Source organism: Polypterus senegalus, chromosome 5, assembly GCF_016835505.1.
Source record: "Polypterus senegalus isolate Bchr_013 chromosome 5, ASM1683550v1, whole genome shotgun sequence".
In the NCBI taxonomy this organism is placed as follows: Eukaryota; Metazoa; Chordata; class Cladistia; order Polypteriformes; family Polypteridae; genus Polypterus; species Polypterus senegalus.
The window spans coordinates 1,343,304-1,367,297 of record NC_053158.1 but is presented as its reverse complement, the minus strand read 5'-3'; the positions used below and the strand labels follow the sequence as shown (position 1 = coordinate 1,367,297).

General features: G+C 46.5%; 1 protein-coding gene across 1 annotated transcript in view; it reads left to right on the top strand.

Annotated features, from left to right (window-relative positions):
- mrc1a (mannose receptor, C type 1a) overlaps window positions 1-23,994 on the top strand; it is a 137,661-nt gene that overhangs the window by 27,393 nt on the left and 86,274 nt on the right. Inside the window, exons 4-10 of the mRNA XM_039754266.1 lie at window positions 2,765-2,920; window positions 6,123-6,236; window positions 10,092-10,235; window positions 11,053-11,235; window positions 17,898-18,055; window positions 19,233-19,346; window positions 23,596-23,711. Of these exons, the coding sequence (XP_039610200.1) occupies window positions 2,765-2,920; window positions 6,123-6,236; window positions 10,092-10,235; window positions 11,053-11,235; window positions 17,898-18,055; window positions 19,233-19,346; window positions 23,596-23,711 (985 nt within the window). The remainder of the gene's footprint in view (window positions 1-2,764; window positions 2,921-6,122; window positions 6,237-10,091; window positions 10,236-11,052; window positions 11,236-17,897; window positions 18,056-19,232; window positions 19,347-23,595; window positions 23,712-23,994) is intronic.

Below are 23,994 nucleotides of genomic sequence, written 5' to 3'. Positions count from 1 at the left end.
TGTGAGGTCCTGATTAACACCAAGAGCCAGGCTTTAAATGACCTCTTGGGCACGACCATCAGCAGTGTGTCTGTCTGTGGAGAGAGTGTCGACATTGTCATTGTGCGGTTTACTGACCTCGACAGTGACATTCATGTGACTCTGGTAACTCTTCCTTGTCGGATTGGGAGAGCATGGGGGTTTCATGAGGTCGCTGGAAAGGGGTGTGTGGCACTCCTGATATCTCTGCAAAAGGACGAGGGTCCAAGTCTTTAGAGTCCTGTTTATGAGACATGGATGCCATCCAGTGACCTGAGACGAAGACTGGACTCCTGTGTCTCTTTGGAGAACCCTTGGGTGTTGCTGGTTTGACTTTGTGTTACTCACGGAGTCCCAAATGAGGCACATGACCTGCACTGCGAGGGAGCGTCACTTAGGGCACTACAGCCGTGTGGCATGATTACCTGAGAGTGACCCTCATTGTTGAGGACCTGAGTGGTTGGACCAGGCCAAGGAGACGCCCATGTAACGTATAGAGGGTCATTTCCTATGGTGGGATTTGACCGCGTGTCTGACCTGGGGGGCTGCCAACCGGGATCCCAAGCTGTTTCGTCATGTGGTGGGTACGGCAACGAGCTGTGCCTGAGACGAAGACTGGACTCCTTCAGTACTGTCCTCCTTGGGTAACTGGTTTGACGGGCACATGATCTGCATTGTGAGGGAGCATCAGTTACGCAGCCATGTGGTGCCATTACCCGCCGGCTCGTAAGATCCTCATTGTCTGGCTGGACCAGGCCAAGGGGTATTGGCTGCGGCAGATAGAGGGTCTCCAGAGGGTGGGACTGCACCGCGTATCAGGTCCTGAAGCTGTAATTTTCAAAATACAATAATAAACTACCACAGTAAATGTCAAGGGTTTTAAAATCAAATAATTATTTAAAACAGTAACTCAGTTTGCAGCCCAGCCATTGTCTTTATTGCACTCTCAGTAGTGCACCATAAATCTCCTCTCTGTAACTGTGGCCCTCTTTATGTTTCACGCACTCTTATAAGCTTGTCGCTCACGCTCTCTACACTCTCGAGGCACTCGGTTTTTGCTTCCATTTACAGGCATTTAAAGGTTTACTCCAATGTGGAGTGTGCTGTGAAATAAGGACTGGTGCCAACCTGCACTTATGAATGCCATCTCCCCAAAAGCCCCGCATTACAAAAGTGGTTGAGTGGCTGCCATCTCTTGAATGGGCCCCTTTGAAACATTTCTGTGCTTCACCAGCCGACATTACGGGACAGCAGTTAGTCAGGGCTGCTCCCATCTTGTGAATCGGAAACTGAGCCTCAGTGGGGTGGCGACTCCTAAATCTGTGCTCTTCACCCGCTATATGAAATGCTGTGAGCTCTTATAAGCAGAATGTCTTATCTTATTATAATAGTCTGTACGGGGCACTCAGGTGAATAAAACTTGCAATTAATTAACAACAGCACTAAAAAATAAGTCATAAACACTCTTGGGTCTGATGAAAAATGACAATGGGTCCCTGATTATCGCTTGGCATGGCTGACCCTCAATCAAACTCTCCTTTATGTCCCCCTCTACTTACTGCCAGCTGAGCCCCCATTGCCCATCACTCAACTCCTGACTCCAAGCTCATTCACCCTGTGAGCTATCGAGTCCCACTCTGAGTGCCACTTGCAGGGTCAAACATGTCCTCCTGGACCTTCTTCTGGTGGCTCCACATGTGCCCACAGTCCTAAGTCAAGTAAAAGTGCTAGGCAACCTTACAGGGGTCCGATTAGCTCTGGCTAAAGCTGGAGGCCATGCTGGAGGCGATACGCCTTCCCTGATGCCAACTATCACTTAGGGCTCCGCTGTCTTTTATTATTAGATGGAGTCACAAACAGTTACTTCTATGGGTCCTTCCATCATTGAGACTAGCAGTTCTGTGATATTGAGGTGCCCTTCTGCCCAGCATGGTGCACAGCAAGCTGCAACTCCAGTCCTGACCTTCAATTAACACACCATCCATCCATCCATTTTCCTTACCCAGGAGCCCACTGTATGAAATAAAATGCCCAGCACACCCCCCAGCTTTTTGTTTTTAGAACCCAATCCAGTTAGCAGAGGACATAAGGACCTAATATTCAATAAGCCACCAGGCCACCACAGGGCACAGCCACCTCCACACCAGGCCAGTTAAGCTAACGTGAATTTGCAGAAGGCTGGCACAGGCCTGGCCAGTATAGACCTGTACCAGAAACAGAACACCCTAAACTCATCCCACTTAAAGACCACTGTGTTATGGGGCATTGAAGGGGACTTCTGGACGGAGAACTAGTAAAGGGTCAAACGCATGAGGGCTTTATTGGGTTTATTGAATGGTCACATGTCATCAATCTGTGGGATTTAATAGAAAAGCTCGGGGTCCCCCAGAGAACCCCCCCATTTAATAGCAAAAGTAATGCTGAAGAAAGTCGATGCTAACCAAGAAGACTTTAAAGAAGTCAGTTCAGGAGTCGTCTCCAACTTTACGAACCTGCAAACTCACGTGGCTCCAGCACTTGTGGGTCCCAAAATGAATGTCAGCTCTCGTCCATCTCCATTCTTTTAATTAAATGCCTGAGACCGGAAGATGCCAAACGTCAGGCCACTGGTCATCTGTGGGTTCTTCCTTCACAGGTAGAGAGGTCCGTGACTGCACCTCACTCAAACGCGTCCTCCATTTTAGCTCCATTAACTCCCGTATGTGACGTCGTCTAAACTTCCTTGTCAATCTGTTCCCTGACTCAGGTGCCGTTGGATGGGATGTGGACCCTGTCACCGGTGTCTTCTACCAGAGGAATACGATGGCTGCGTTAACTTGGCATGAGGCGAGGAAGAGCTGTCAGCAACAAGATTCGGACTTACTGAGCATCGTGGAGCTGCACGAGCAGACGTACCTGACAGGTAACATGGCCGCCATGTCCGATTGTGAGCGCGGCGGAGGCTGAAGTGTTCTCTTGGTCTGAGGATACGCTCATTCTTCATTTCTGATATTTTGCTATAATGGCTCTTGACTCTTGTACTACACATTTGTATCGTTTCCTCCACTTTGCGGCGCGTTTTAATTTGACGCACATCTAAGCAAATTTTGTCCAATCTGATGACGCCCAGTGACGTGTGGTGAGGTTCATGGCTGGTGACTCCTTCAGAGTGACATTTACAAATATACAGTGCCCTCCACTATTATTGGCACTCCTTGTAAAAATTATTAAGGAGGGTTAGAAACAAATCGCTGGTTTCTGAAGAACTGTCATCTTGCACTGAAAAAATGAAACAAGTTCATTCAAAGAAAATCAAAGACCTCATCGAGAAATGGATATTTTTAGCAAAAAACGCATGTGCTCCAGTTGTTGGCACCCCTACATTTAACACTTTGCCAATTGTAACAAAAAGGCGCTATATCCGAGCCTGTCCCGACACAGATAAACACGAAGGCACGTATAAAATAAAAACTTTTTTTATTTTATCTTCAGCCATGGGGCATGCCTTCCCCGTGTCCCACAGCCCAACAAAAGACCCACAACACAGTTCTCTCTTCTTCTACCACCACTCCTCCTCGAGCTTAGTCCTCCTCCTCCCGACTCTGGCCCCTGAGTGGTGGTGGCTGGACCCTCTTATAGCCCACCCGGAAGTACTCCAGGTGTTTGACCACCTGGTCCCAATTGTACCTCTGGGTGGGGCTGAAGATTTGTCCACCCGGGCTGTGGAATCCAGGCAGCTCCCCCTAGCGACCACCCCAGCTCCCAACCAGGCTGTGGAGTACTCCATCTCCCATAGAGCCGTCGGCCATGGAGACTGCCACCATGGAGACTGCCACCAAGCGTCCCGGGGGAGGTATTGAGCTCACCATGGCTGCTCCCCCGGAAAATATGCATTAGGGGCGTCCCGGCTGGGCATGGGCCCCGGCCACCTGTCACACAATATAACAGCCTTCTCTTGTAACCTTTGATAAGGCTGGTGGATACTGAGCCTGTCATCTGAGCCCATTTTTCTCTTCAGAATCTCATCCAGGGGGTCTTCGGCCCCCTCCTGTGTCCTCTCCTCTTCAGCTCACTCCACAGGTTTTCAGTAGAGCTCAGAGGACTGAGATGGCCCTGGCAGAACATTGATTTGGTGGTCAGCTGATCATTGAAGGCTCGATTTGAACCTGTGTTTCTGATCGCTGTCCTGCTGGAAGAACCAATGGAGAGACAGAGACGTGTTCATTAGTGATCTCATTAACGGCTTCTAAATGAAAGCTCCACACAAAAACGAGATTATTCTTCTACGTTACTAACCCCATGGGGTGGGTGTGTGGTGAGGACACGGTTTTTAGTCTCCATGCAGAATGGAATTAACAAAGTCTCTGATAGATCAGGCATTGTAAAGTGAGAAGAGGTGGGCTACCATCCTGGTGACCCCATATAATCAGATGCAAAATAAATAAAGAAAACACGCCGTAAATACGGAGTAGTCTGAAACTGGAGAACTGCTGGTCATATGACTTCCAGGCAGGAAGGGGCGGGTCCAGGAGGGAAGACACCGGAAGTGACATCACAGGTGGAACAGCTAGCTGTGCAGAGGGAGAAAGAGATGGGAAGCATTAGCACACAGCGCCAACCCCTGGTTCGGTGGGTAACTACCATCACCAGAGCCATTAAGCTGTCTCCTAAGTGTATGTGTGTGACATCGTCCATTCTGATCAACACGGGGCAAGAGTAGTCCATATCAAAAATGTCCATGAAAACAATCTCCTGCTGCTCGTGTCGCTTAACCTCACACATCGAGTCATCGAGTTGTAGGCTCACAACTTTCCAGACATGAGTAGTTTTACTAAAAAGACTTAGTAAATACTCGTAGACAACTCCCAGAAAAACCATCTTGTGAAAGAAAATGGAATCCACTCAAATATGGCCGTGCGTTTGAGATGAAGGCCCACCTCCCATTGTGCCCACCTTTGGAGTAACTGAATTATGTAGTGACCACCTGTAAGGCCGAACAGGTGAAATTGACCTTCAGCTCTTCTTGAAGCACCTCGTGATGTTTACTTTTGCACGATGTTGAATTTTTGGGGTGCCTTGGGGTGCCCCCCACCCCTAATTTTGTCCCTCTAGACCTGAGAAAGCCTCATTTTTAGAATGTTTTTTGGACCATACCTTGTTTAGGAAATTACACCAGTATGATCCAGAGTAAACCAACAGGTGTCTTCAGCAAAAACGATCAAAAGGACTTGAAGTTGGCTATCATCTGACCCCAGGGGTCCACCCCTGAATGGAATACGAGTGGTCAAAGATACCCCTTTTCATAACACTTAGAGCAAATGAGGAGTGGTAATCTCGGCATGTGGAGTGTCGTTTAATGCTATCTCCAGGGTGCTTATCATGGATATGATCATATTTTAGAAGTTTGAATCATCACCGGTGGTCCAAGCCCACTAAGAAGCCACTTCCCCAAAGGATCAAAATGAGAAATTTCAAACTAAGCATGTGGGCTATCATTTCAGACTATTTTAATTCGGTGGTTTGAATAGGGTGTTATTTTTGATTTTTTGACCCTTTAAAAGCTCCCCATGGACCTCCATCAGAGAGTGACGATTACAATCGAGAATATTTAGACTAAATATTTAAATTGAGGCACACAATTATTATTGTTCCTGGTGTTCTTCTACGTCACAAAGTAAATCTTGACATTCTTTAAGGACACCCCAAATTACGCTAATTTGGATTTTTGATCAGGTTGTATTGTTTTGCCACCACTCGCTCTGCTGTGGTGTTTTAGCCTTGTTACCCATAGCACTTAATAAATGTGTGATGTCTTCTCCTGCCTGTTCTGGCACTTTTCTTATCGCCTGAGGTTACAGATATAAAATGAAGGGGAGTACTGAACTACAGTGGCAGTCAACCCTGACCGTAAGTTAAGAGTGGGGCGTTCAGTTATGGTCTCCCTAATAAACTGTAAAAGTGTGAAAAATCAGGTCACCTTAAGAGTTTTTCTAAAGAATTCACGTAAAAGTCCCAGTGACCCTGGCGTGGATGAAGCCGGTTATGAGAATGTGGAGTTTGTTTCAGTGTAGCCCCCCATGACGGCTAACACAGCTGCTTTGCTTCTTCTCCATCTTCTGAAACAGGTCTGACAAATTCTTTGAGCACCCCCTTGTGGATGGGACTAAACAGTTTAGACTTTGAAAGTGGCTGGCAATGGAGTGACGGCAGCCCCTTCAGATACCTCAACTGGGCCCCGGGTAAGTGTGGATTTTAACACGGTGGGCAGTCATTTCAAAATGAATCAAACATCCGTATGTATATGTATGTCATCGCTGCTCCGTAATGTGCTTCTTTAAGTCAACGTTGACATGGCTGGCCACCCCATTGTGTGTTGTGTTGTGCCATCAGCTGTGTGATTTACTTGGGATCAGAAATAGTCCTAAATAATGAGTTGTATTTAAAGAGAGTGCCACGTTTGTGATTTCATCTACAAAATCTTCAAAAGAACCCTGCATAAGACACGACTGCTCTCGTTGTATTGCTGCTGCGGTGACACTTGCGGCTCATTTTAGACCTCGACTACTCTACGCTACTCACACACACGCTGGGATCTGAGGTGAAGTCAATGAAGCTAACTTTTCTTCTAGTCATGAAGAGACCAGAGAGAGTTTAGTCGACGTTTATAGCTGATTACTGCCCTCTAACCCTCAAAGTGTTTGGCTTCTGGGTCACCAGGAGATGAAAACAGGGACCAGGAGGTTGTGAAGAATGGCGATGGTCTTGGGTTCAAGAACCAAAACCCTTCTTGTCTCCTTTTGGGTTGGGGCTTTAGTAAGTTCCAAAGGGGGGAATTACAGAGAGATTTCTATCTATAGAATTGACAGTTTATGTGTATTCAAAGAGAATCGTGAGCACACAAGAAGACAAGTAAGAATTCTAGTATTGTGAGGGTTCAACTTAAAATGGCCTATGCCTACAGTATGTGTTTCTGATTTTTCTGAGTAATTTAGAAACCACCAACATATTAAAAGTCAAACATCTGGCTTACAAAGAGGAGTGGAGAAAGTAAAGTCCTCTCTTCCAGATGGGGAATGTCAACATTTAGGCAGGAAACATTGGTGGTGTGGACCACTGGGCCTGTCAAGCAAGCCTGATAAATAGAAAGGATGCCACGCCCATTAAGTTAGGAAAATATTGGTGGAACCAGTTGGAGGCAGGATTGAGGGAATGGAATGCTGGGAGTCAGACGAGGATGACCAATATGTTGGGTGATAAGGACCGTAATAAAAGTAAGGTTTGCCCATCACTGGGCGCTCATTTCAATCAATCTGAGTCCGTGTTTATGCATCACGCAGTAAACTTGATCCTGCTGCTTTTCCTGAGACTCAGAGTGCCTTTCTTTGAAGAGCAGCTGCCCTGACTCTCTATGACACAAGTCGAGGTCGACATAAGTCAAGTGCCACCTCCAAAGTGTTAAGATATCTTGACACGGCTTTCAAATACCCTGAGTTGCACAGAAGGGTATTTTAAGATATTTGGAGATTTATTCATCCATCCATTCCTTCAATTTTTCAAACCCACTTATCCAGGTTAGGGTCATGGATCAGCTTTAGCCTATCCCAGAAATCCTAGAGCCCAAGACAGGAAAAGCACCTGAATAGGGTGCCTGGTGCACCTCCTTTCCTCCAGTCTCATCTTCTGAAGCTGCTTCTTCTTCTTCTTTCGGCTGCTCCCATTAGAGGTTACCACATCGGATCATCTTCTTCCATATCTTCCTGTCCTCTTCATCTTGTTCTGTCACACCCGTCACCTGCATGTCCTTTCTCACCACATCCATAAACCTTTACTTAGGCCTTCCTCTTCCTCTCTTCCCTGGCAGCTCTATCCTTAGTACCCTTCTCTCATTATACTCAGCATCTCTCCAAACCAACGCAATCTCGCCTCTTTGACTTTGTCTCCCAACCGTCCAACCTGAGCTGACCCTCTAATGTCCTCTTTTCTAATCCTGTCCATCCTCGTCACAAACAATGCAAATCTTAGCATCTTTAACCCTGCCACCTCCAGCTCTGTCTCCTGTGCCACCGTCTCCAACCCATTCCTGGTGAAAGTTGAGGCGAAATGCATTTCCAAAATCTCAGAATGGTCCGGGTGTTACGTCAAGATCTCAAGTCGTACTCAAGAGCTCTTAAAATGCATCTGATATATCTCCATGTTGAGTCACATTTAAGACATCTAAAATGGCCTCTCCGATACCTCAGATTTACTGGCTCATTTTGTAAAATGGGGTTTACTCCATATGATATCCAAGCCACATTTTAAGATACCTTTAAAAAACACTAGCAGCTGTGTTAAGAGCTCTGAATATCGTGTCCTGATATTTGAAATAAAATTGAAGACACCTGTGGACCACCAGGGTGTGCACCGCCACCCAAACCCGGCACAGACAGATGTGAGACACAGGTTCAAGGCATCCATCCATTATCCAACCCACTATATCCTACCTACAGGGTCACGGGGATGTCTTCTGGAACCAATCCCAGCCAACACAGGATGCAATGCAGGAAACAAACCCTGGGCAGGGTGCCAGCCCACCGGAGGACACACACACACACACCCCAAGCACACACTAGGGATTATTTAGGACCACCAATGCACCTAACCTGCATGTCTTTGGACTGTGGGATGAAACCCACGCACACACGGGGAGAACATGCAAACTCCACGCAGGTCTCCTTACTGCGAGGCAGCAGCGCTGCCCACTGCGCCACTGCAGTTCAAGGCACACATTTTTTATTTTTATTTTTCCCTCGTGGGAAACACCTTCCGCCGTTTCCCACAAGTATAACACAGTCCAGAGCACAATGCATTTCTCTTCTTTCTCTCTTTCTCTTTCCTTCATTCCTCCTCCCGACTCTGGCTCCCTGAGCTCCTTCATAAGACACCCAGAAGTGCTCCAGGTGCTTGTTGACCCAGTTCTGGATGTGTTGGAAGTGCTGCAATTAAGGGCTCAGCAGCTCCCCAGGTGCCCCCTGGTGGTGGCCACAGGCCCCAGCAGGGTTGATCTTCAATGCTCTAAACCTGTGGTACTGTTTCACGCTCGGCCCTCTAGCTCTCGAGGGAGGTCATCTTTTAGAGAGGCTCTTTCTCCCAAACTTTCCATTAAAGTCCGGTTAAGGGCTCCGGCTGTCCACCGTACACCTCAGATGTGTTTCTAGAAATCTCTAAACACCACACCACAAGTGCACAGCTCAAACATGGTCCAGATGTTATCTCAGAAAGTACTCAAGATATCTTAAAATGCACTTCATTCACAATGACTCAACTTTGAGAGACCTAAAGGTTAGAGTTACAGCCACATTTATTTATACAGCACATTTTCATAGGATGTGTCTCAAAATACATGTTTATAATAATAATAATAATTCTTTGGATTTATATAGCGCTTTTCTCACTAATCAAAGCGCTCACACCTAACCGCACTCTCAGGTCCTCTACGTCTGGGCTTTCTCATTACCCCCCTGCATGTCTGGTCACCATTGGCTCTGGGGTATTTAGTCAGAGTGCCCCTCATCTCTGGGACTCACTGCCACCAAACATTTCACCGAGGGAACTCACAGGTCATGGAGGAAGTGTTGGGGCACCACCCGGGTTGGCCCTTTTAATATTTACACAGAAACAGGCGCTTGACGGAGCGCCCAATAAAGAAAAACGAATACGCAGGTTGACTAAAAATGAAGTAAGAGCCCGCTTTGGTCTTCTCTTGAGTGCATCAGGATTTCAGGCAGGAGCTCCAGTCATCAGTCTGCTCTGACCCGAGTGAGACACGCCATGCCGGGAGCTTCTGATTTCAAACTTTTATAGTGGAGTAACCACAGGGGGTGGAGCCAGTTTCCCACTGTGGGCGGTTACTTAGGGCTGTGGGAGTTGTTACCATCAGTGGCCACGCCCCCTCGTGTCCCAGAGTGGTAGAGCGGAAGGCAAACCTCAGAGGCGCACGTGTGTGATGAAGCTTATAAGGTTAATTTTGAGGTATCTCCAAAAATCTCTCTGGTCTGCCGTATTCATTGACTTTTTAAAATTCTTACCTTGCCTCCCTGTTGCTGCCCTTTAAGGATCTCCATCTCACGTACCTGGACTGAACTGCGCTGTGATTAATCCTGGCAAAGGAGGCAAGTGGGAAAGTGACCAGTGCTCCAAAAAGCTCGGCTACATCTGCAGAAAAGGGAATGCGACTTCGACCTCAGCGTTGACGCCAGGTTGGGTGTTCATTGATTTATACATCGCTTCAGTTCACGTGAGGAGATGTGGATGTTGACTCTGCAGGTCCGTTTTTTTAAGTGTGTGCCTTCCGGGGTTAAAATGTAACCTGAATGTTTACTTTATTTGCTTAATTTAATTTATACCTGCGAGTCGGAGATGGAACGAGTGAGCAGCAGTCCTCTGTCGACTACAAGAGGGGATGTGAAGAGCGAGCTCAGACAAACATAAATCAAGATGATTCTGGACATGACATCTTAATGTAAATAAATTCCGACTTATAAAGATTGTTCATGTGCTCAAGCCAGAGGTTGACGGTAATCCTCCTCCTTGTGGGGCTTATTGCTTTTGTTTGGGACACGTTTGTGTTATTTTGACAGCTCTCCTCGTTTGCGGCCTGCTACGCCAGAAGCCTGCAGGTCATAGTTTTGAGTAAACTTGACAGGGCGAGCCACTTCTGGGTTGGCCAGTAAAGCCCCTGGCCTGCTTCATGAATTATCATCACAACATGGTGGGTTTTGGCCCCCTGGGCCTTTTTCAGTGTGTAGTCCTCAGGCCTTTCTTGAAGTATTCAGGCTTTTGGTGTTGGTTAGGCCTGAATGACATCACTAGGCACCTGGGCAATGGGGGTCTAAGGTGGGTTTAGTAAGGCCCTTTTTTAGGTTGATTCTCATTGTCAGTATTTCTAGTGAGGAGAGACACCAGAGGTATTTTGATATTTAAAATAACGTTTAATTCATTGACTGAAAGCAACGTTGAATCCAACGAGCAAGTTACAGCAGATAAATGTCAACTTGTCTTTTGTTTGCTTTGCAGTAACGGATCAGCCCGGGTTCTGTCAAAACCACTGGGTGCCCTACGCCGGCCACTGCTACTACATTGAGAGATCGAAGAAGATCTGGAAGGAGGCTTCAACCGCGTGTCACAAAGAAGGGGCCTTCCTGGCCAGCATTCACAACATCGAGGAGCACAGCTTTGTCATCTCTCAGCTCGGCTACGGTAGGCTCTGCTCCCATTATCTAAGTGCCTGCTCGGCCTTTTTCTGCTTTCAAGAGAAGAATTCCAATGTTGTGTCCTTGAGGTCTGCTCAGCAGGTCACTGATTTAACTGAAACTGAAGGTCCCGTTTGTGACTAAAGTCTGCCTACTAACATTCTCTGTGAAATACGCACCCTCATACAATCACCCCGTCCTTAACTTATGCAACGGCTTTCGCTCAGGGCACCACAGATATATGCTCGGTAAAGCACACCAGCGTGTACTGAAGTGTATGTGCTTGGCGAATGCCGTCATGCAGGGTGTAAAATACCCTCGGGTTATAGGGGTCCCATGTGAAGTCCTACTCTGATTCTGCGCCATATCCAACAAGTTCAAGATGGAGAATGGAGAGGCCTGTCCTAAGTTGACGAGTCACGCCATACGCGGACACACATTCTGACCAGCATCACACACGGAGCAGCACTCTCCGTGTCACATACGCCCGCCGTGGACCAGTGCAGCTTCGAGCCTGGAAGGACGCATTTGATTGGTCGTCTTGCTCTTGTGATAAACGACCCTACTCAAAGCCTTGGATCTTTTTATGTACCCCGTACTTCTTTCCTCCCCAGGTTATAAACTAATGGAAACAGCTTCTAGTTCTGTGGCGTCCATATACTTAAACTAATTTTAAGAGACACTAATGTTGCAATTTATTAGTACAACGCCGGGAGAACGTATGAGAGAGAAACACTCACAATGTGACTGACCTCTAGAGCCAAACTGTACAGTGGTGCTTGAAAGTTTGTGAACCCTTTAGAATTTTCTATATTTCTGCTGTGAAATATGACGGCCCGGACACACACAGCGGACACCGTTTTATCCATCACCACACGTTTATTCACAATATATTACAAAAGTCAAGTGCACCGCCACCAAACCCCCAGTCTCCCCAAAGTCAATAGCCACTGTCCACACACACAAATCACTCTGGCCTCTCTTCGTCTCCTCTGCCACAACCTCGTCTTCCTCCTCACCCGACTCCAGCCTTGATTGCAGGGCGGCAGCTCCTTAAGTAGGCGGCTGATTGCTGACCGCACCCAGCCACCTGTGACACTGCATAAATACGACCTAAAACATCATCAGATTTTCACTCAAGTCCTACAAGTAGATAAAGAGAAACCAGTGAAACAAATGAGACAAAAATATTATCCATCCATTTTCTAACCCACTGAATCCGAATACAAGGTCACGGGGGTCTGCTGGAGCCAATCCCAGCCAACACAGGGCACAAGGCAGGAACCAATCCTGGGCAGGGTGCCAACCCACCACAGGACACAAAAATATGATACTTGGTCATTTATTTATTGAGGAAAATGATCGAATATTACATATTAGTGAGTGGCAAAAGTATGTGAACCTCACGGATGATCAGTTAGTTTGAAGGTGAAATTGACTCGGTGTTTTCAATCAATGGGATGCCAATCAGGTGTGAGTGGGCACCCTGTGTCATTTAAAGAACAGGATCTATCAAAGTCTGCTCTTCACAACACAGGTTTGTAGAAGTGTATCATGGCACGAACAAAGGAGATTTCTGAGGACCTCACAAAAAGAGTTGTTGATGCTCATCAGGCTGGAAAAGGTTACCAAACCATCTCTAAAGAGTTTGGACTCCACCAATCCACAGTCAGACAGATTGTGTACAAATGGAGGAAATTCAAGACCATTGTTACCCTCCCAGGAGTGGTCGACCAACAAAGATCACTCCAAGAGCAAGGACGTGTAATAGTCGGCGAGGTCACAAAGGACCCCAACTGAAGGCCTCTCTCACATTGGCTAATGTTCATGTTCATGAGTCCACCATCAGGAGAACACTCAACAACAATGGTGTGCATGGCAGGGTTGCAAGGAGAAAGCCACATTGCTGCTCGTCTGCAGTTTGCTAAAGATCACGTGGACAAACCAGAAGGCTATTGGAAGAATGTTTTGTGGACGGATGAGACCAAAATAGAACTTTTTGGTTTAAATGAAAAGCGTTATGTTTGGAGAAAGGAAAACACTGCATTCCAGCATAAGAACCTTATCCCATCTGTGAAACATGGTGGTGGTAGTATCATGGTTTGGGCCTGTTGTGCTGCATCTGGGCCAGGACGGCTTGCCTTCATTGATGGAACAATGAATTCTGAATTATATCAGAGAATTCTAAAGGAAAATGTCAGGACATCTGTCCATGAACTGAATCTCAAGAGAAGGTGGGTCATGCAGCAAGACAACGACCCTAAGCACACAAGTCGTTCTACCAAAGAATGGTTAAAGAAGAATAAAGTGAATGTTCTGGAATGGCCAAGTCAAAGTCCTGACCTTAATCCAATCGAAATGTTGTGGAAGGACCTGAAGAGAGCAGTTCATGTGAGGAAACCCACCAACATCCCAGAGTTGAAGCTGTTCTGTATGGAGGAATGGGCGAAAATTCCTCCAAGCCGGTGTGCAGGAATGATCAGAAGTTACCGGAAACGTTTAGTTGAGTTATTGGGGGTCACAGCAGATACTGAAAGCAAAGGTTCACATACTTTTGCCACTCACAAATATGTAATATTCATCATTTTCCTTAATAAATAAATGACCAAGTATAATATTTTTGTCTCATTTGTTTAACTGGTTTCTCTTTATCTACTTTTAGGACTTGAGTGAAAATCTGATGATGTTTTAGGTCATATTTATGAAGAAATATAGAAAATTCTAAAGGGTTCACAAACTTTCAAACACAACTATAAATTCAGCTCATCCTGGTTCATTTGAGCAAAAAGTAAAGCTTTATATACTAAGGAGTCTGCAGTTTAGAAAAATGAAGATTCTCCACTGCAGGACACCTCCTCAGTTCTATGCTTTTGTGATCCATTGGATTTTTGACCGGATTTCTGTTTTAGGGTTTCTTCACCTTAATAATAATAATAATAATAATAATAATAATAATAATAATACAGGGTGGTCCAGATCTAATTATGCAGATCCAGATCGTCTAGATGACTTTGATTTATGAGGGGATGATTCCAGTTTGGAGCGAAGACCATTCTTCATGTCGTCAGTTCGCACACCTCTCAATGGATTTTTCGGGTGATTTTCTGTGTAATAAACTTAATAAGTTATAGCATAATGAAAATTGCATAATTAGATCTGGACCACCCTATACATTTTATTTATATAGCGCCTTTCCCATGCTCAAGGCACTTCACAAAGTTTAAGAAAGAACAGCAGGGTATGCAGTATATAGCATTGTAGTAAACCAGATAAATCAATAAAGAAGATTAAGACAGTAAATTCAGAGAAAACCAAACAGACGACATAACTGATGGTCTCGCACACACACACAGGTGACATGAAAGTCTTGACATGGAGGTAAACTGAACAGATGAGTTTTAAAAGATTTCATGGAGTCAGCTGACATGATTCATTTCGGTCGGTCATTCCAGTCTGGGCACTCGCTATACAGCTGAAGGCCCTGCTGTCACCCATGGAGTGTAGATTAGTGTGGGGCACAACAAGATGGCCAGAATCAGAGGACCTTAGTGAGTGGGCAGGCACATAGTGATGGAGAAGGTCACTGATGTAGTTTGGTGCGCGGTTATTTAAAGCTTTGTAGGTTATTAGTAGGATTTGATATTCGATTCTGTATGACACAGGGAGCCAGTGAAGATGGAGCAGGATGGTGTGATGTGCTCGCTGCTGCTGGTACGAGTGAGGTCTCTTGCAGCTGAGTTTTGAATAAGCTGGAGCTGTGATACAAGATTAGAAGGGGCACCTGCCAGCAGTGAGTTACAATAATCGATGCGGGATGTGATAAAAGCATGGACAAGTGAAAAGGAGAGGAAGGAGCGAACACGGGATATGTTACAGAGGTGAAAGTAAGAAAGTTTCTTAATGTGATTTATGTGGGCTGAATAAGAGAGGGAGGAATCAAAAATGACACCAAGGTTGTTTGCAGTAGAGGCAGGTCTGATGAGATCACCGCCAAGATGGACTGGGAAGGAGCTCATTTTATTAAGTTGCGTTTTAGTGCCAATTTGCAGGAGTTCAGTTTTGTTGTAATTTAATTTTAAAGAGTTCTGCTCCATCCAGGTTTGAATTTCACTAAGGCAGGTTGTGAGCTGAGAAAGGTCTGATGAAGTCGCACTTTTAACACTGGAGTAGAGTTGAGTATCATCTGCATAAAAATGATAACCCAGTCCATAGCTACGGATAATATGGCCAAGGGGAAGCATATAAATACAGAAGAGAAGAGGGCCGAGGACAGAGCCCTGAGGAGCTCCTTGTGTGACTGGCGTTCTGCTGTTGCCAAGACTAACAAACTCTTACCTATCAGTCAGATAGGACTTGAACCACTGGAGGGCAGTGCCAGAGATACCCAGTGGCATGTTCTCCATTCTGGACAGTAGAATGTCATGTCTGAACCAAGTGTCAAATGCTGCACTGAAGTCGAACAGAATGAAAATGCTGGTCTGTCCAGAGTCTGCTGCCATAAGCAAATCATTGGTTACCCATAGCAGAGCAGTTTCACAGGGTGTGCTGCGCCCTGACACCCGACTGAAAGGGTGCCATCAAGTTATTAGTGGTGGGAGGCTACAACACTCTCAAGAACTTTTGGCAGAAAAGGTAAGTGGGACCTTGGATCGCTTCTTCTGCTTGTGTGCTCCACGGAGCTTCATGTATTTACAGAGCTTTTTATAAAATAAACCTATTTCATTTTATAAAGGTTCAATGTTTGCTTGTCTTACTAGCTGGTGTTTGATGGCGATACCCACCTCTGGTGGGCATTATTGGAAGTGATTGGGTCTATGTGCTTTGGGACCCTTCAGCGCTTGGCACTCCAAGTTCATGACAGTTGACAATCTGTGGGCATTGCTGTATTTGTGATTTAAACTCATAATGATCAAAGCACCATGCAGTCTCTACATTGATGGATTGAAGGCCAGAGGTCCACATGAGGACTAATTGAGATCATTGATGCTGGGTAGAATGGCCAGAGGGGACTCGGTGGTCTCATGGGCCTCGGAAACCCTGCAGATTTTGTTGCCGTCTGGAGGTTTTTTTTTTGCTTTTTCTGTCCTCCATGGCCATCGGACTTTACTTTATTCTTTGTTATTTAGTATTTACAAATCTTATTTTTATATTTTTTTTAAACTTTTTTTAAACTATTTTAAACTTTTTTCTTTCTTCATCTTGTAAAGCCCTTTGAGCTGCGCCATTTGTATGAAAATGTGTGATAGAAATAAATGTTGTTGTTTTCTCCCAATGCCACTTTTGTTTACATAGAAGTTGCTGTTTTGAGGTCCCGTTGCTATTGGGGTTGCTAGGGGCGTGTCTCCAGGAGTCATGTTGAGTGATGTCATTGAGGGGGGTGGGCCTTGAAAGCTTGCATATCATAATCTCTTCAGTTAGCCCTGGGATGTTGAACTCTGGGCCTGGAGGACCGCAGCGGCCGCAGGTTTTCATTCTCGCTCTTTTCCTAATCGGTTTTCACTGCTAATTAACTTAATTTCCCTTCATTTTAATGGCCCTGTTTTTAAGGATTCCGTCCTCTGAATCGATTCATTTCTTCATTAAATGGCAGCCAAACAGAAATGAGACGTGAAACGAGCCAACAGATGACCAGCTAAACTGGAACATCAAACTCCAAACAATTTCACTCCAACCAGTTGCTTAATGAGAAGCCAATTCTTGTTGTTAATTAAACGCGTTATTTAATTCCATAGCTTTAATTCCCAAACTATTATTTTTCTGTTTTTTCTAAGAACGCTGTGAAAATGTTTGGGTGACCTGAGCAGATTAACCTTACTGAGACCTTCACCTTTCTTTATTTTCAGATACTGTGGCTAGCTGGTCACACGGCGTCTTGTTTTGCGTCTCATTATCGTTAGGCTGCTATTTAAGGGAAAAGAAAGAACGAGGAGGTCCAAGTCAAGTTAATTAAAACGAAGGCAAAAGAAGTTAATTAACAGCAAAAACTGGTCACTAATTAAGAGGATGGTTAGAATGAAAAGCTGCAGCCACTGCGGCCCTCCAGGACTGGAGTTTGACCCCCGTGAGTTAGCCAATAAGAGGTGTCATTTTGCTTGACTTCTCACCACATCCACAATGGCCAACACGGTACAACACCCCGGTACTAAGCCACCTCCAGAGAGTCATTTCCAGCTGCCCTTTACGATTTTTCTAATGGGGTTTTCTGGCTGGGCGTCACAGTGGCGCAGTGGGTAGCGCTGCTCCCTCGCAGTTAGGTTCGCTTCCCGGTTCCTCGCTTCGTGGAGTTTGCATGTTCTCCCCGAGTCTGTGTGGGTTTCCTCCCACAGTCCAAAGACATGCAAGTGAGGTGCATTGGCGATTCTAATTTGTCCCGTGTGGGAGTGTGCCCTGTGGTGGGCTGGCACCCTGCCCAAGGTTTTTTTCCTGTCTTGTGCCCTGTGTTGCCTGGGATTGGCCCTGTAGTTAGGATAGAGCAGGCTGGGTAATGGATGTTTGATTTTCAGTGACCCTGTTCATCCATTTTTTTGGTTTTGACCCGTGCTTTGTTCTCCACCACATTTCATTTCCTTGTCCTTTCCTTCTCCTCCTGCGTATTTCTGAAGATGTCTGAAGACTAAAGCGATGGATCCTGCTGTAGATCTTCTTAATGCTGGGTGCTTTCCTTCCTAGGGCCGAGCGATGAGCTCTGGATTGGACTGAACGACCTGAAGATGCAGATGCTTTTTGAATGGACTGATGGCTCCCATGTGACGTTCACCAAGTGGCAGACTGGTGAGCCAAGCCACGCTTCTGGTTTCCAGGAGGACTGCGTGCTCATAAAAGGAAAGGTAAATCGGCCAGTGCTGACTGTTATGCGCCATATTGGGTGTAAGTAGAGTTAGCACATCACGCGTCCGTTTGTATGCACACACATTCAGCCATTCATCTGATGCTCGTCCACCACCAGCCCGGCGGAGTTTGTCTATTAAGGGCCAGATGTGGTGCAAAACAAATCATCAGTTACCCTCAACACTTGAATTTATTAATAAAATGTTCCCATGCAGTTGATGGGGTCCGGCTGGCTTCATCGGGCTGCGCGCTGGAGCGGTTGGGACGGGGATCGGCACCACCAAGTCGGAGGCCATTTCTCTGTGATGGAAAAGGCCAGAAAGGCCCCCTGCCAGTTGGGGATGCCACTGGTGGTGGAGTTTAAGTATCTTAGGGTCTTGTGAAAGAAGAAGGGAGTGGGGTCGGAGTATCGTCTTCCCAGTATCGGGAACGTTGTACCGGTCAGTCATACTGAAGGAAGAGCTGAGCCCTAGTGAGTGTGAAATGACCCGCCTCGACACCCACAAAAAGGAATCGGGCAGCCACCCATGTATTGTCCGTGGGTGCAAATGGGGTTTGAAACGGCACTCACGGGCATTGAATGGAGTCCTGATCTGAAATGAAGTTAGGCAGGAACTATGGTGGCTTTAAAGGGTCCACGCCAGAAGTGACGTCGTTCTTGGTGCCGGGACCGGAAGTGACGTCGTCAATGTGGCATCAGACCGGATTTCCTGTGTTTGGTCTGTAGAGATAACAGAATAAGTTTTAGTGCACCCTGCCACCCTCTGGCCTGGCATGGAATTACCTTCACATCCAAATTGTCCCGAGTGTGTGCTTGGTGTGTGTGTGTGTGTCCTGCCCGGGGTTGGTTTCCTGCCTTGCGCCCTGTTTTGGCTGGGATTGGCTCCAGCAGACCCCCGTGACCCTGTAGTTAGGATATAGCGGGTTGGATAATGGATGGATGGTCACTTCAGCTCCCTCCTATTGGCGGGTGTGTGACAAGAGATGGGTACGTATAATACAGCTATGAGTTCTGATGGTTACTCCTTTTCTGACCCCCTTTTCTCACATTTGTCCTCCTTGGTCTGTCGTTTTCCTCCTTTTCACGGCCCAGCGGTTGGCACTGCTGCTTCACGGCTCCGTCGTGCCCGGCTTGAGTCTCCACGGCAGGTTTTTTCAAGATGTCTTTCTTTTCAGGATGGCAAATGGCTTGATCATTCCTGTGAGAAAAGCCATGGATACATTTGCAAGAAAAAAGCAATGTCCAAACCTCATGGTGTTTCAGAGGTGGTCCAGGAAGGCTGCAAACCAGTAAGTCTTACATTGCAGATTCTTTTGAACTTTTAACGTTTCAGTTTCACTGTTACCATATTTGCGTTGTGGCGTTCATGTCTCCTCATTTCAACGTGTAAGACGGTGTGTCATCCACGTGACCAGAAAATGGGAACAAATCCAAAAAATTGAAGAGCCTGAGTGTGGGCTTTGGGGGTGTCATGCCCAGCTCAACTGTGAAGAGTTTGGGTTTTATTCTTGATTCAGACCCCAGATTTGCCAGTCCTATAAATTCAGTTATTGTCGTCTCAGACTGATATCAAAGCTCTCTTGTTAAAGATGGTCATTCATGCTCTGATTGGAATATCGTGACGCCCTTCACGTGGGTTTTAATCAGACTGCGCTGCAGTTAGGGCCGAATGCGGCTGCCAGGACGCCCACCGGTACTAAGACGCACCATCGAGGCACAGAATTCAATTGAAGGTTTCGCTCCCTGTTATCTCACGCAGTCATCCTCAATCACTTCTGGCAACTTGATGCTCTCGTTTGAAACCAAAGGGACGCCGGGCTGCTTGAGCTGCTGCCTTACAGCGTTGGGACAGGCGACTTTTGTTTATTAAGATGGCCTCTTCGGTTTGTGCGTTTAGATGCATCGACAGCATGTTATTTGTCCCCAGGGGCTTTTCACAGAAGCTCTTCCATTCTGCTGAATGATTCATTGTCTGAAAGTCCTCGGTGTTGTTGTGCCACGTTGTTCATAATGGCACTCAGTTTTCTTCTTATTCTGTCCTCTGCTATGACCCCCGGGGTCTCCCATAACTGAAGCTGCTGTTTTCATTTCACTTGCTGGTTTGGTGGGCTTCTCTTGAAGTGGCGTTACCAGCCCAGCACACCACCCTGGCCATCACAGAGTTGTAGAAGATATTGTGACAAACAGACACACTCAATGGATAAAAAAAACACTTCTTCTTTTAACACTGATAGAGTTTTACATTCAAGTAATGTGATCACTACAATACTCAACTTCAGCACACCCCTCAAGTCCCGATACCCGGGCTCACACACCAGGCGGCATAGGTGAGTAGTGGCAGGCAAACTCCAACCTCCCCTTTAAACTTTAATAAAACACTCCCGTTACCAAAAGCAACATTAAACATCCATCCATCCATTTCCCAACCCGCTGAATCCGAATACAGGGTCACGGGGGTCTGCTGGAGCCAATCCCAGCCAACACAGGGCACAAGGCAGGAACCAATCCTGGGCAGGGTGCCAACCCGCCGCAGAACATTAAACACAAGAACTATTTTAAAATGGAATCATAATTAACAGTTTAATTTAGCTATACGGGTGGCACGGTGGCGCAGTGGCTAGGCTAGCGCTGCCGACTCACAGTAAGGTGACCTGAGTTTGCTTCCCGGGTCCTCCCTGCGTGGTGGAGTTTGCGTGTTCTCCCCGTGTCTGCGGTTGGTGGATTGGCGATCCTCACGTGCATTGAATGGAGTCCTGATCTGAAATGAAGTTAAGCAGGAACGATGGTGGCTTTAAAGGGTCCACGCCAGAAGTGACGTCGTTCTTGGTGCCGGGACCGGAAGTGACGTCGTCAATGTGGCATTAGACCGGATTTCCTGTGTTTGGTCTGTAGAGATAACAGAATTAGGTTTAGTGCACCCTGCCACCCCCTGGCCTGGCATGGAATTACCTTCACATGGTCGCTTCGGCTGTGGTGGGCTGGCGCCCTGCCCGGGGTTTGTTTCCTGCCTTGCGCCCTGTGTTGGCTGGGATTGGCTCCAGCAGACCCCCGTGACTCTGTAATTAGGATAAAGCGGCTTTCATAATGGATGGATGTATGTGTGGTTCCTACCAACAGTCCAGTAACAAAGAGCTCAGAGTGGTCTCCTCACACGGCTCACTTGTGACGCCCAGCCACCCTCTGATGTTAGACCCGCTGGCTCGGATCGCCTCAGAATCCTCTGACAGTGCAAGTCCAAGCGCTATCTGAATTCCTGGAATTCTTTTCCGGAGTTTTTCCATCGGCCGTGCGCACCATTGAGCTCTCTTGGCTCCCGCCTGAAGGAAACGGCCCTTGGGTTTGCGAGCTGATAAAGAGTACAAGGCGCGGAAACAATGTGCTGACCTGCAGGACTTGCGCTGCGATTGTCGACTGCTGACTCCTTGCAGATTTATTCTCCCGGCCTCGTCACTTTTATCACTTTTACTATTTTGTTTTCCTGTATCCTTTTTAAGCACCGAGTGCATGGAGCAGGAAAGCCAACTTGGAGAGAACTGCTGAGTCCACATTTCCTGTGCTCCTCTTGTCATCGTTGCAGGAGCGAACTGGGCATCCTTAAAGGGGACGGTGAGGTGACGAGGTCGATTATTCATTGTCGTTTGTGATGAGTACGCGGCTCGCTACTTGCTATGAGCCTATGATATGAACTCTTAACTAAACTGTTGCCAAACTTAACGTGTACACCGTTGTTTAGACACAACTTAAAATTTGACGACGTGCTTAGAAATAAAATGTACTGAAAAATAAAAGTTTAGTATGCCTCGCAGTTAGGAGAGCCGAGTTCGCTTCCTGGGTCCTCCCTGCCGGTGTGGAGTCTGCATGTTCTCCCCGAGTCTGCCTGGGTTTCCTCCCACAGTCCAAAGACATGCAGGTCAGGTGGATTGGTGGTCCGAAATTGTCCCGAGTGTGTGCTTGGTGTGTGTGCGTGTGTGTGTCCTGCCCGGGGTTTGTTTCCTGCCTGGCGCCCTGTGTTGGCTGGGATTGGCTCCTGCAGACCCCTGTGACCCTGTAGTTAGGATATAGCGGGCTGGATATTGGATGGATGGATAAAAGTTTAGTAACACGGCCTACACGTCATTCGAGCACACGTCAAATGTCATTGTCATGTCCAAGTGCCAGTACCCCTCATTTACAATGAAATAATTAGATAAGGTTACTGTATAATGAAAACCTCACATGACTGAAATGTTCCATTAACGTAATGATAAACTGGAAATGTTCCGTTCATGAAAATTCCAGTCCTGTGCTTTTTAACTTTATTTCATCATACTAATAATCGCAGCTGAAAACCACTAATTATCACTCACGCCGATGAACCAGAGAACAATAAAATGCATAATACATCATCTAAATAAACTAATTATTAGTACCGAAGAATGTAAATACTAGATATGAGATCAAATAAATTGCAATAATGTATATGCTAACTGAAATGTAGCGGTTATCGAAACAGAAATCGGCCAAAGGCAGTTTTGACCAAATTTTTCGCTGCCACGTTGTGTACTGACGACTAAAACAACTTGATGGCGTCACACGGTATATTATATCGCACTCTATACATCGCACTACCGGACAGATAATGCTTAGCAGTTTAGAAAATTCATTTTAATGTCAAACAGTAACCAGCACATAAAATGTATTTATGAAATGGCCGGCCCATGACCAGACCAGAGTCCGCTGCCCACCGGGCATTGCCCAAATGCCCTAATGGCCGGTCCGCCCCTGCATTGTTGTTAAGGATGCCTTTGTCTTCTTCGTCTGACAAGTGAGCTCTTCAGGATAAATCTACTCACATTAGAATGAATACACAGAACACAATTATGAAATATGGTATGGCCTCCATATTTCATACAGTAAATGGAAGACGTTTGGAACAACCATGACACTTCCTAGAGCCAAAGTGAGCAATTGTGCTAAGAGAGGTGACCAAGACCCTCGTGCTCACACAAGGAACCTGTGTGGAGATGGGAGAACCTTCCAGAAGGAAATCCATCCCTGCAGCACTCCGGTAATCTGGGTTTAAGGAAAGAGCGGGCAGATGACACCTGAAAGCCCACTTGGAGTTTGCAACAAAGGCACCTGAAGGACCCTCAGCCTTAGACAAACACGATTGTCTGGAGCAGGGGTGGGCAATGTCGGTGGTCCTGGAGAGCCGCAGTGGCTGCAGGTTTCTTAATGAGAGGTCACTTACTGCTGATGACGCACTTACTGCTCAGGTGACATTCATTTTAGTGGTCTCGCTTGTTAAGGGTCCCCACCCTTAATTGCTTATTTCGGTCTTAAAGTGCTGCCTTTAGAGTTTTTAATGGCTCTTTATTAGCAATAAGATGCAAATGACAAAGGAGCCAGCAGTTCTCCATCTAACTTGTTTCCATTTACATCTCTGTGGGTTCATCTGATTTAATAAACAGACTGAAAATGAAGCGTTTTAGGCTTCAAAACGTAGCAAAGAACGTGTGTTGTTGGTCAAGAAAGGTAACGTGTTGTTCAATTCTTCAGGGCTGGACCAGAAACACCTACTTCTGTTACTACGTGGGATCCAAGATGATGACGTTTTCAGAAGCAAATCAGACGTGTGCAGGCATGAACTCCATCTTGGCCAGCGTGGATGACAGGTGGGTCTGTCAGTGTCCAGGGTAAGCCACCAGAGTGGCCTTGGAGGGGCTTGAGCCACTTGGAGCGTTTACTCCTGTTTGTACATCACGGCCTTTTTATTGGATTGCTTTGGAAGGCCTGTGGGGTTGGCATTGAATTTTGAGCCTTAAAGGGGCTGCCCCCTTTATAGTCACCCGGATGTGCTCCAACTGCTTGCTGACGTTCTTCCTGGTGTGGCGGAAGTGGTGCATAAGCACCTGGAAGCACTCCGGGTGTCGCTGGAAGGTCCTTCCTCCACCTTCC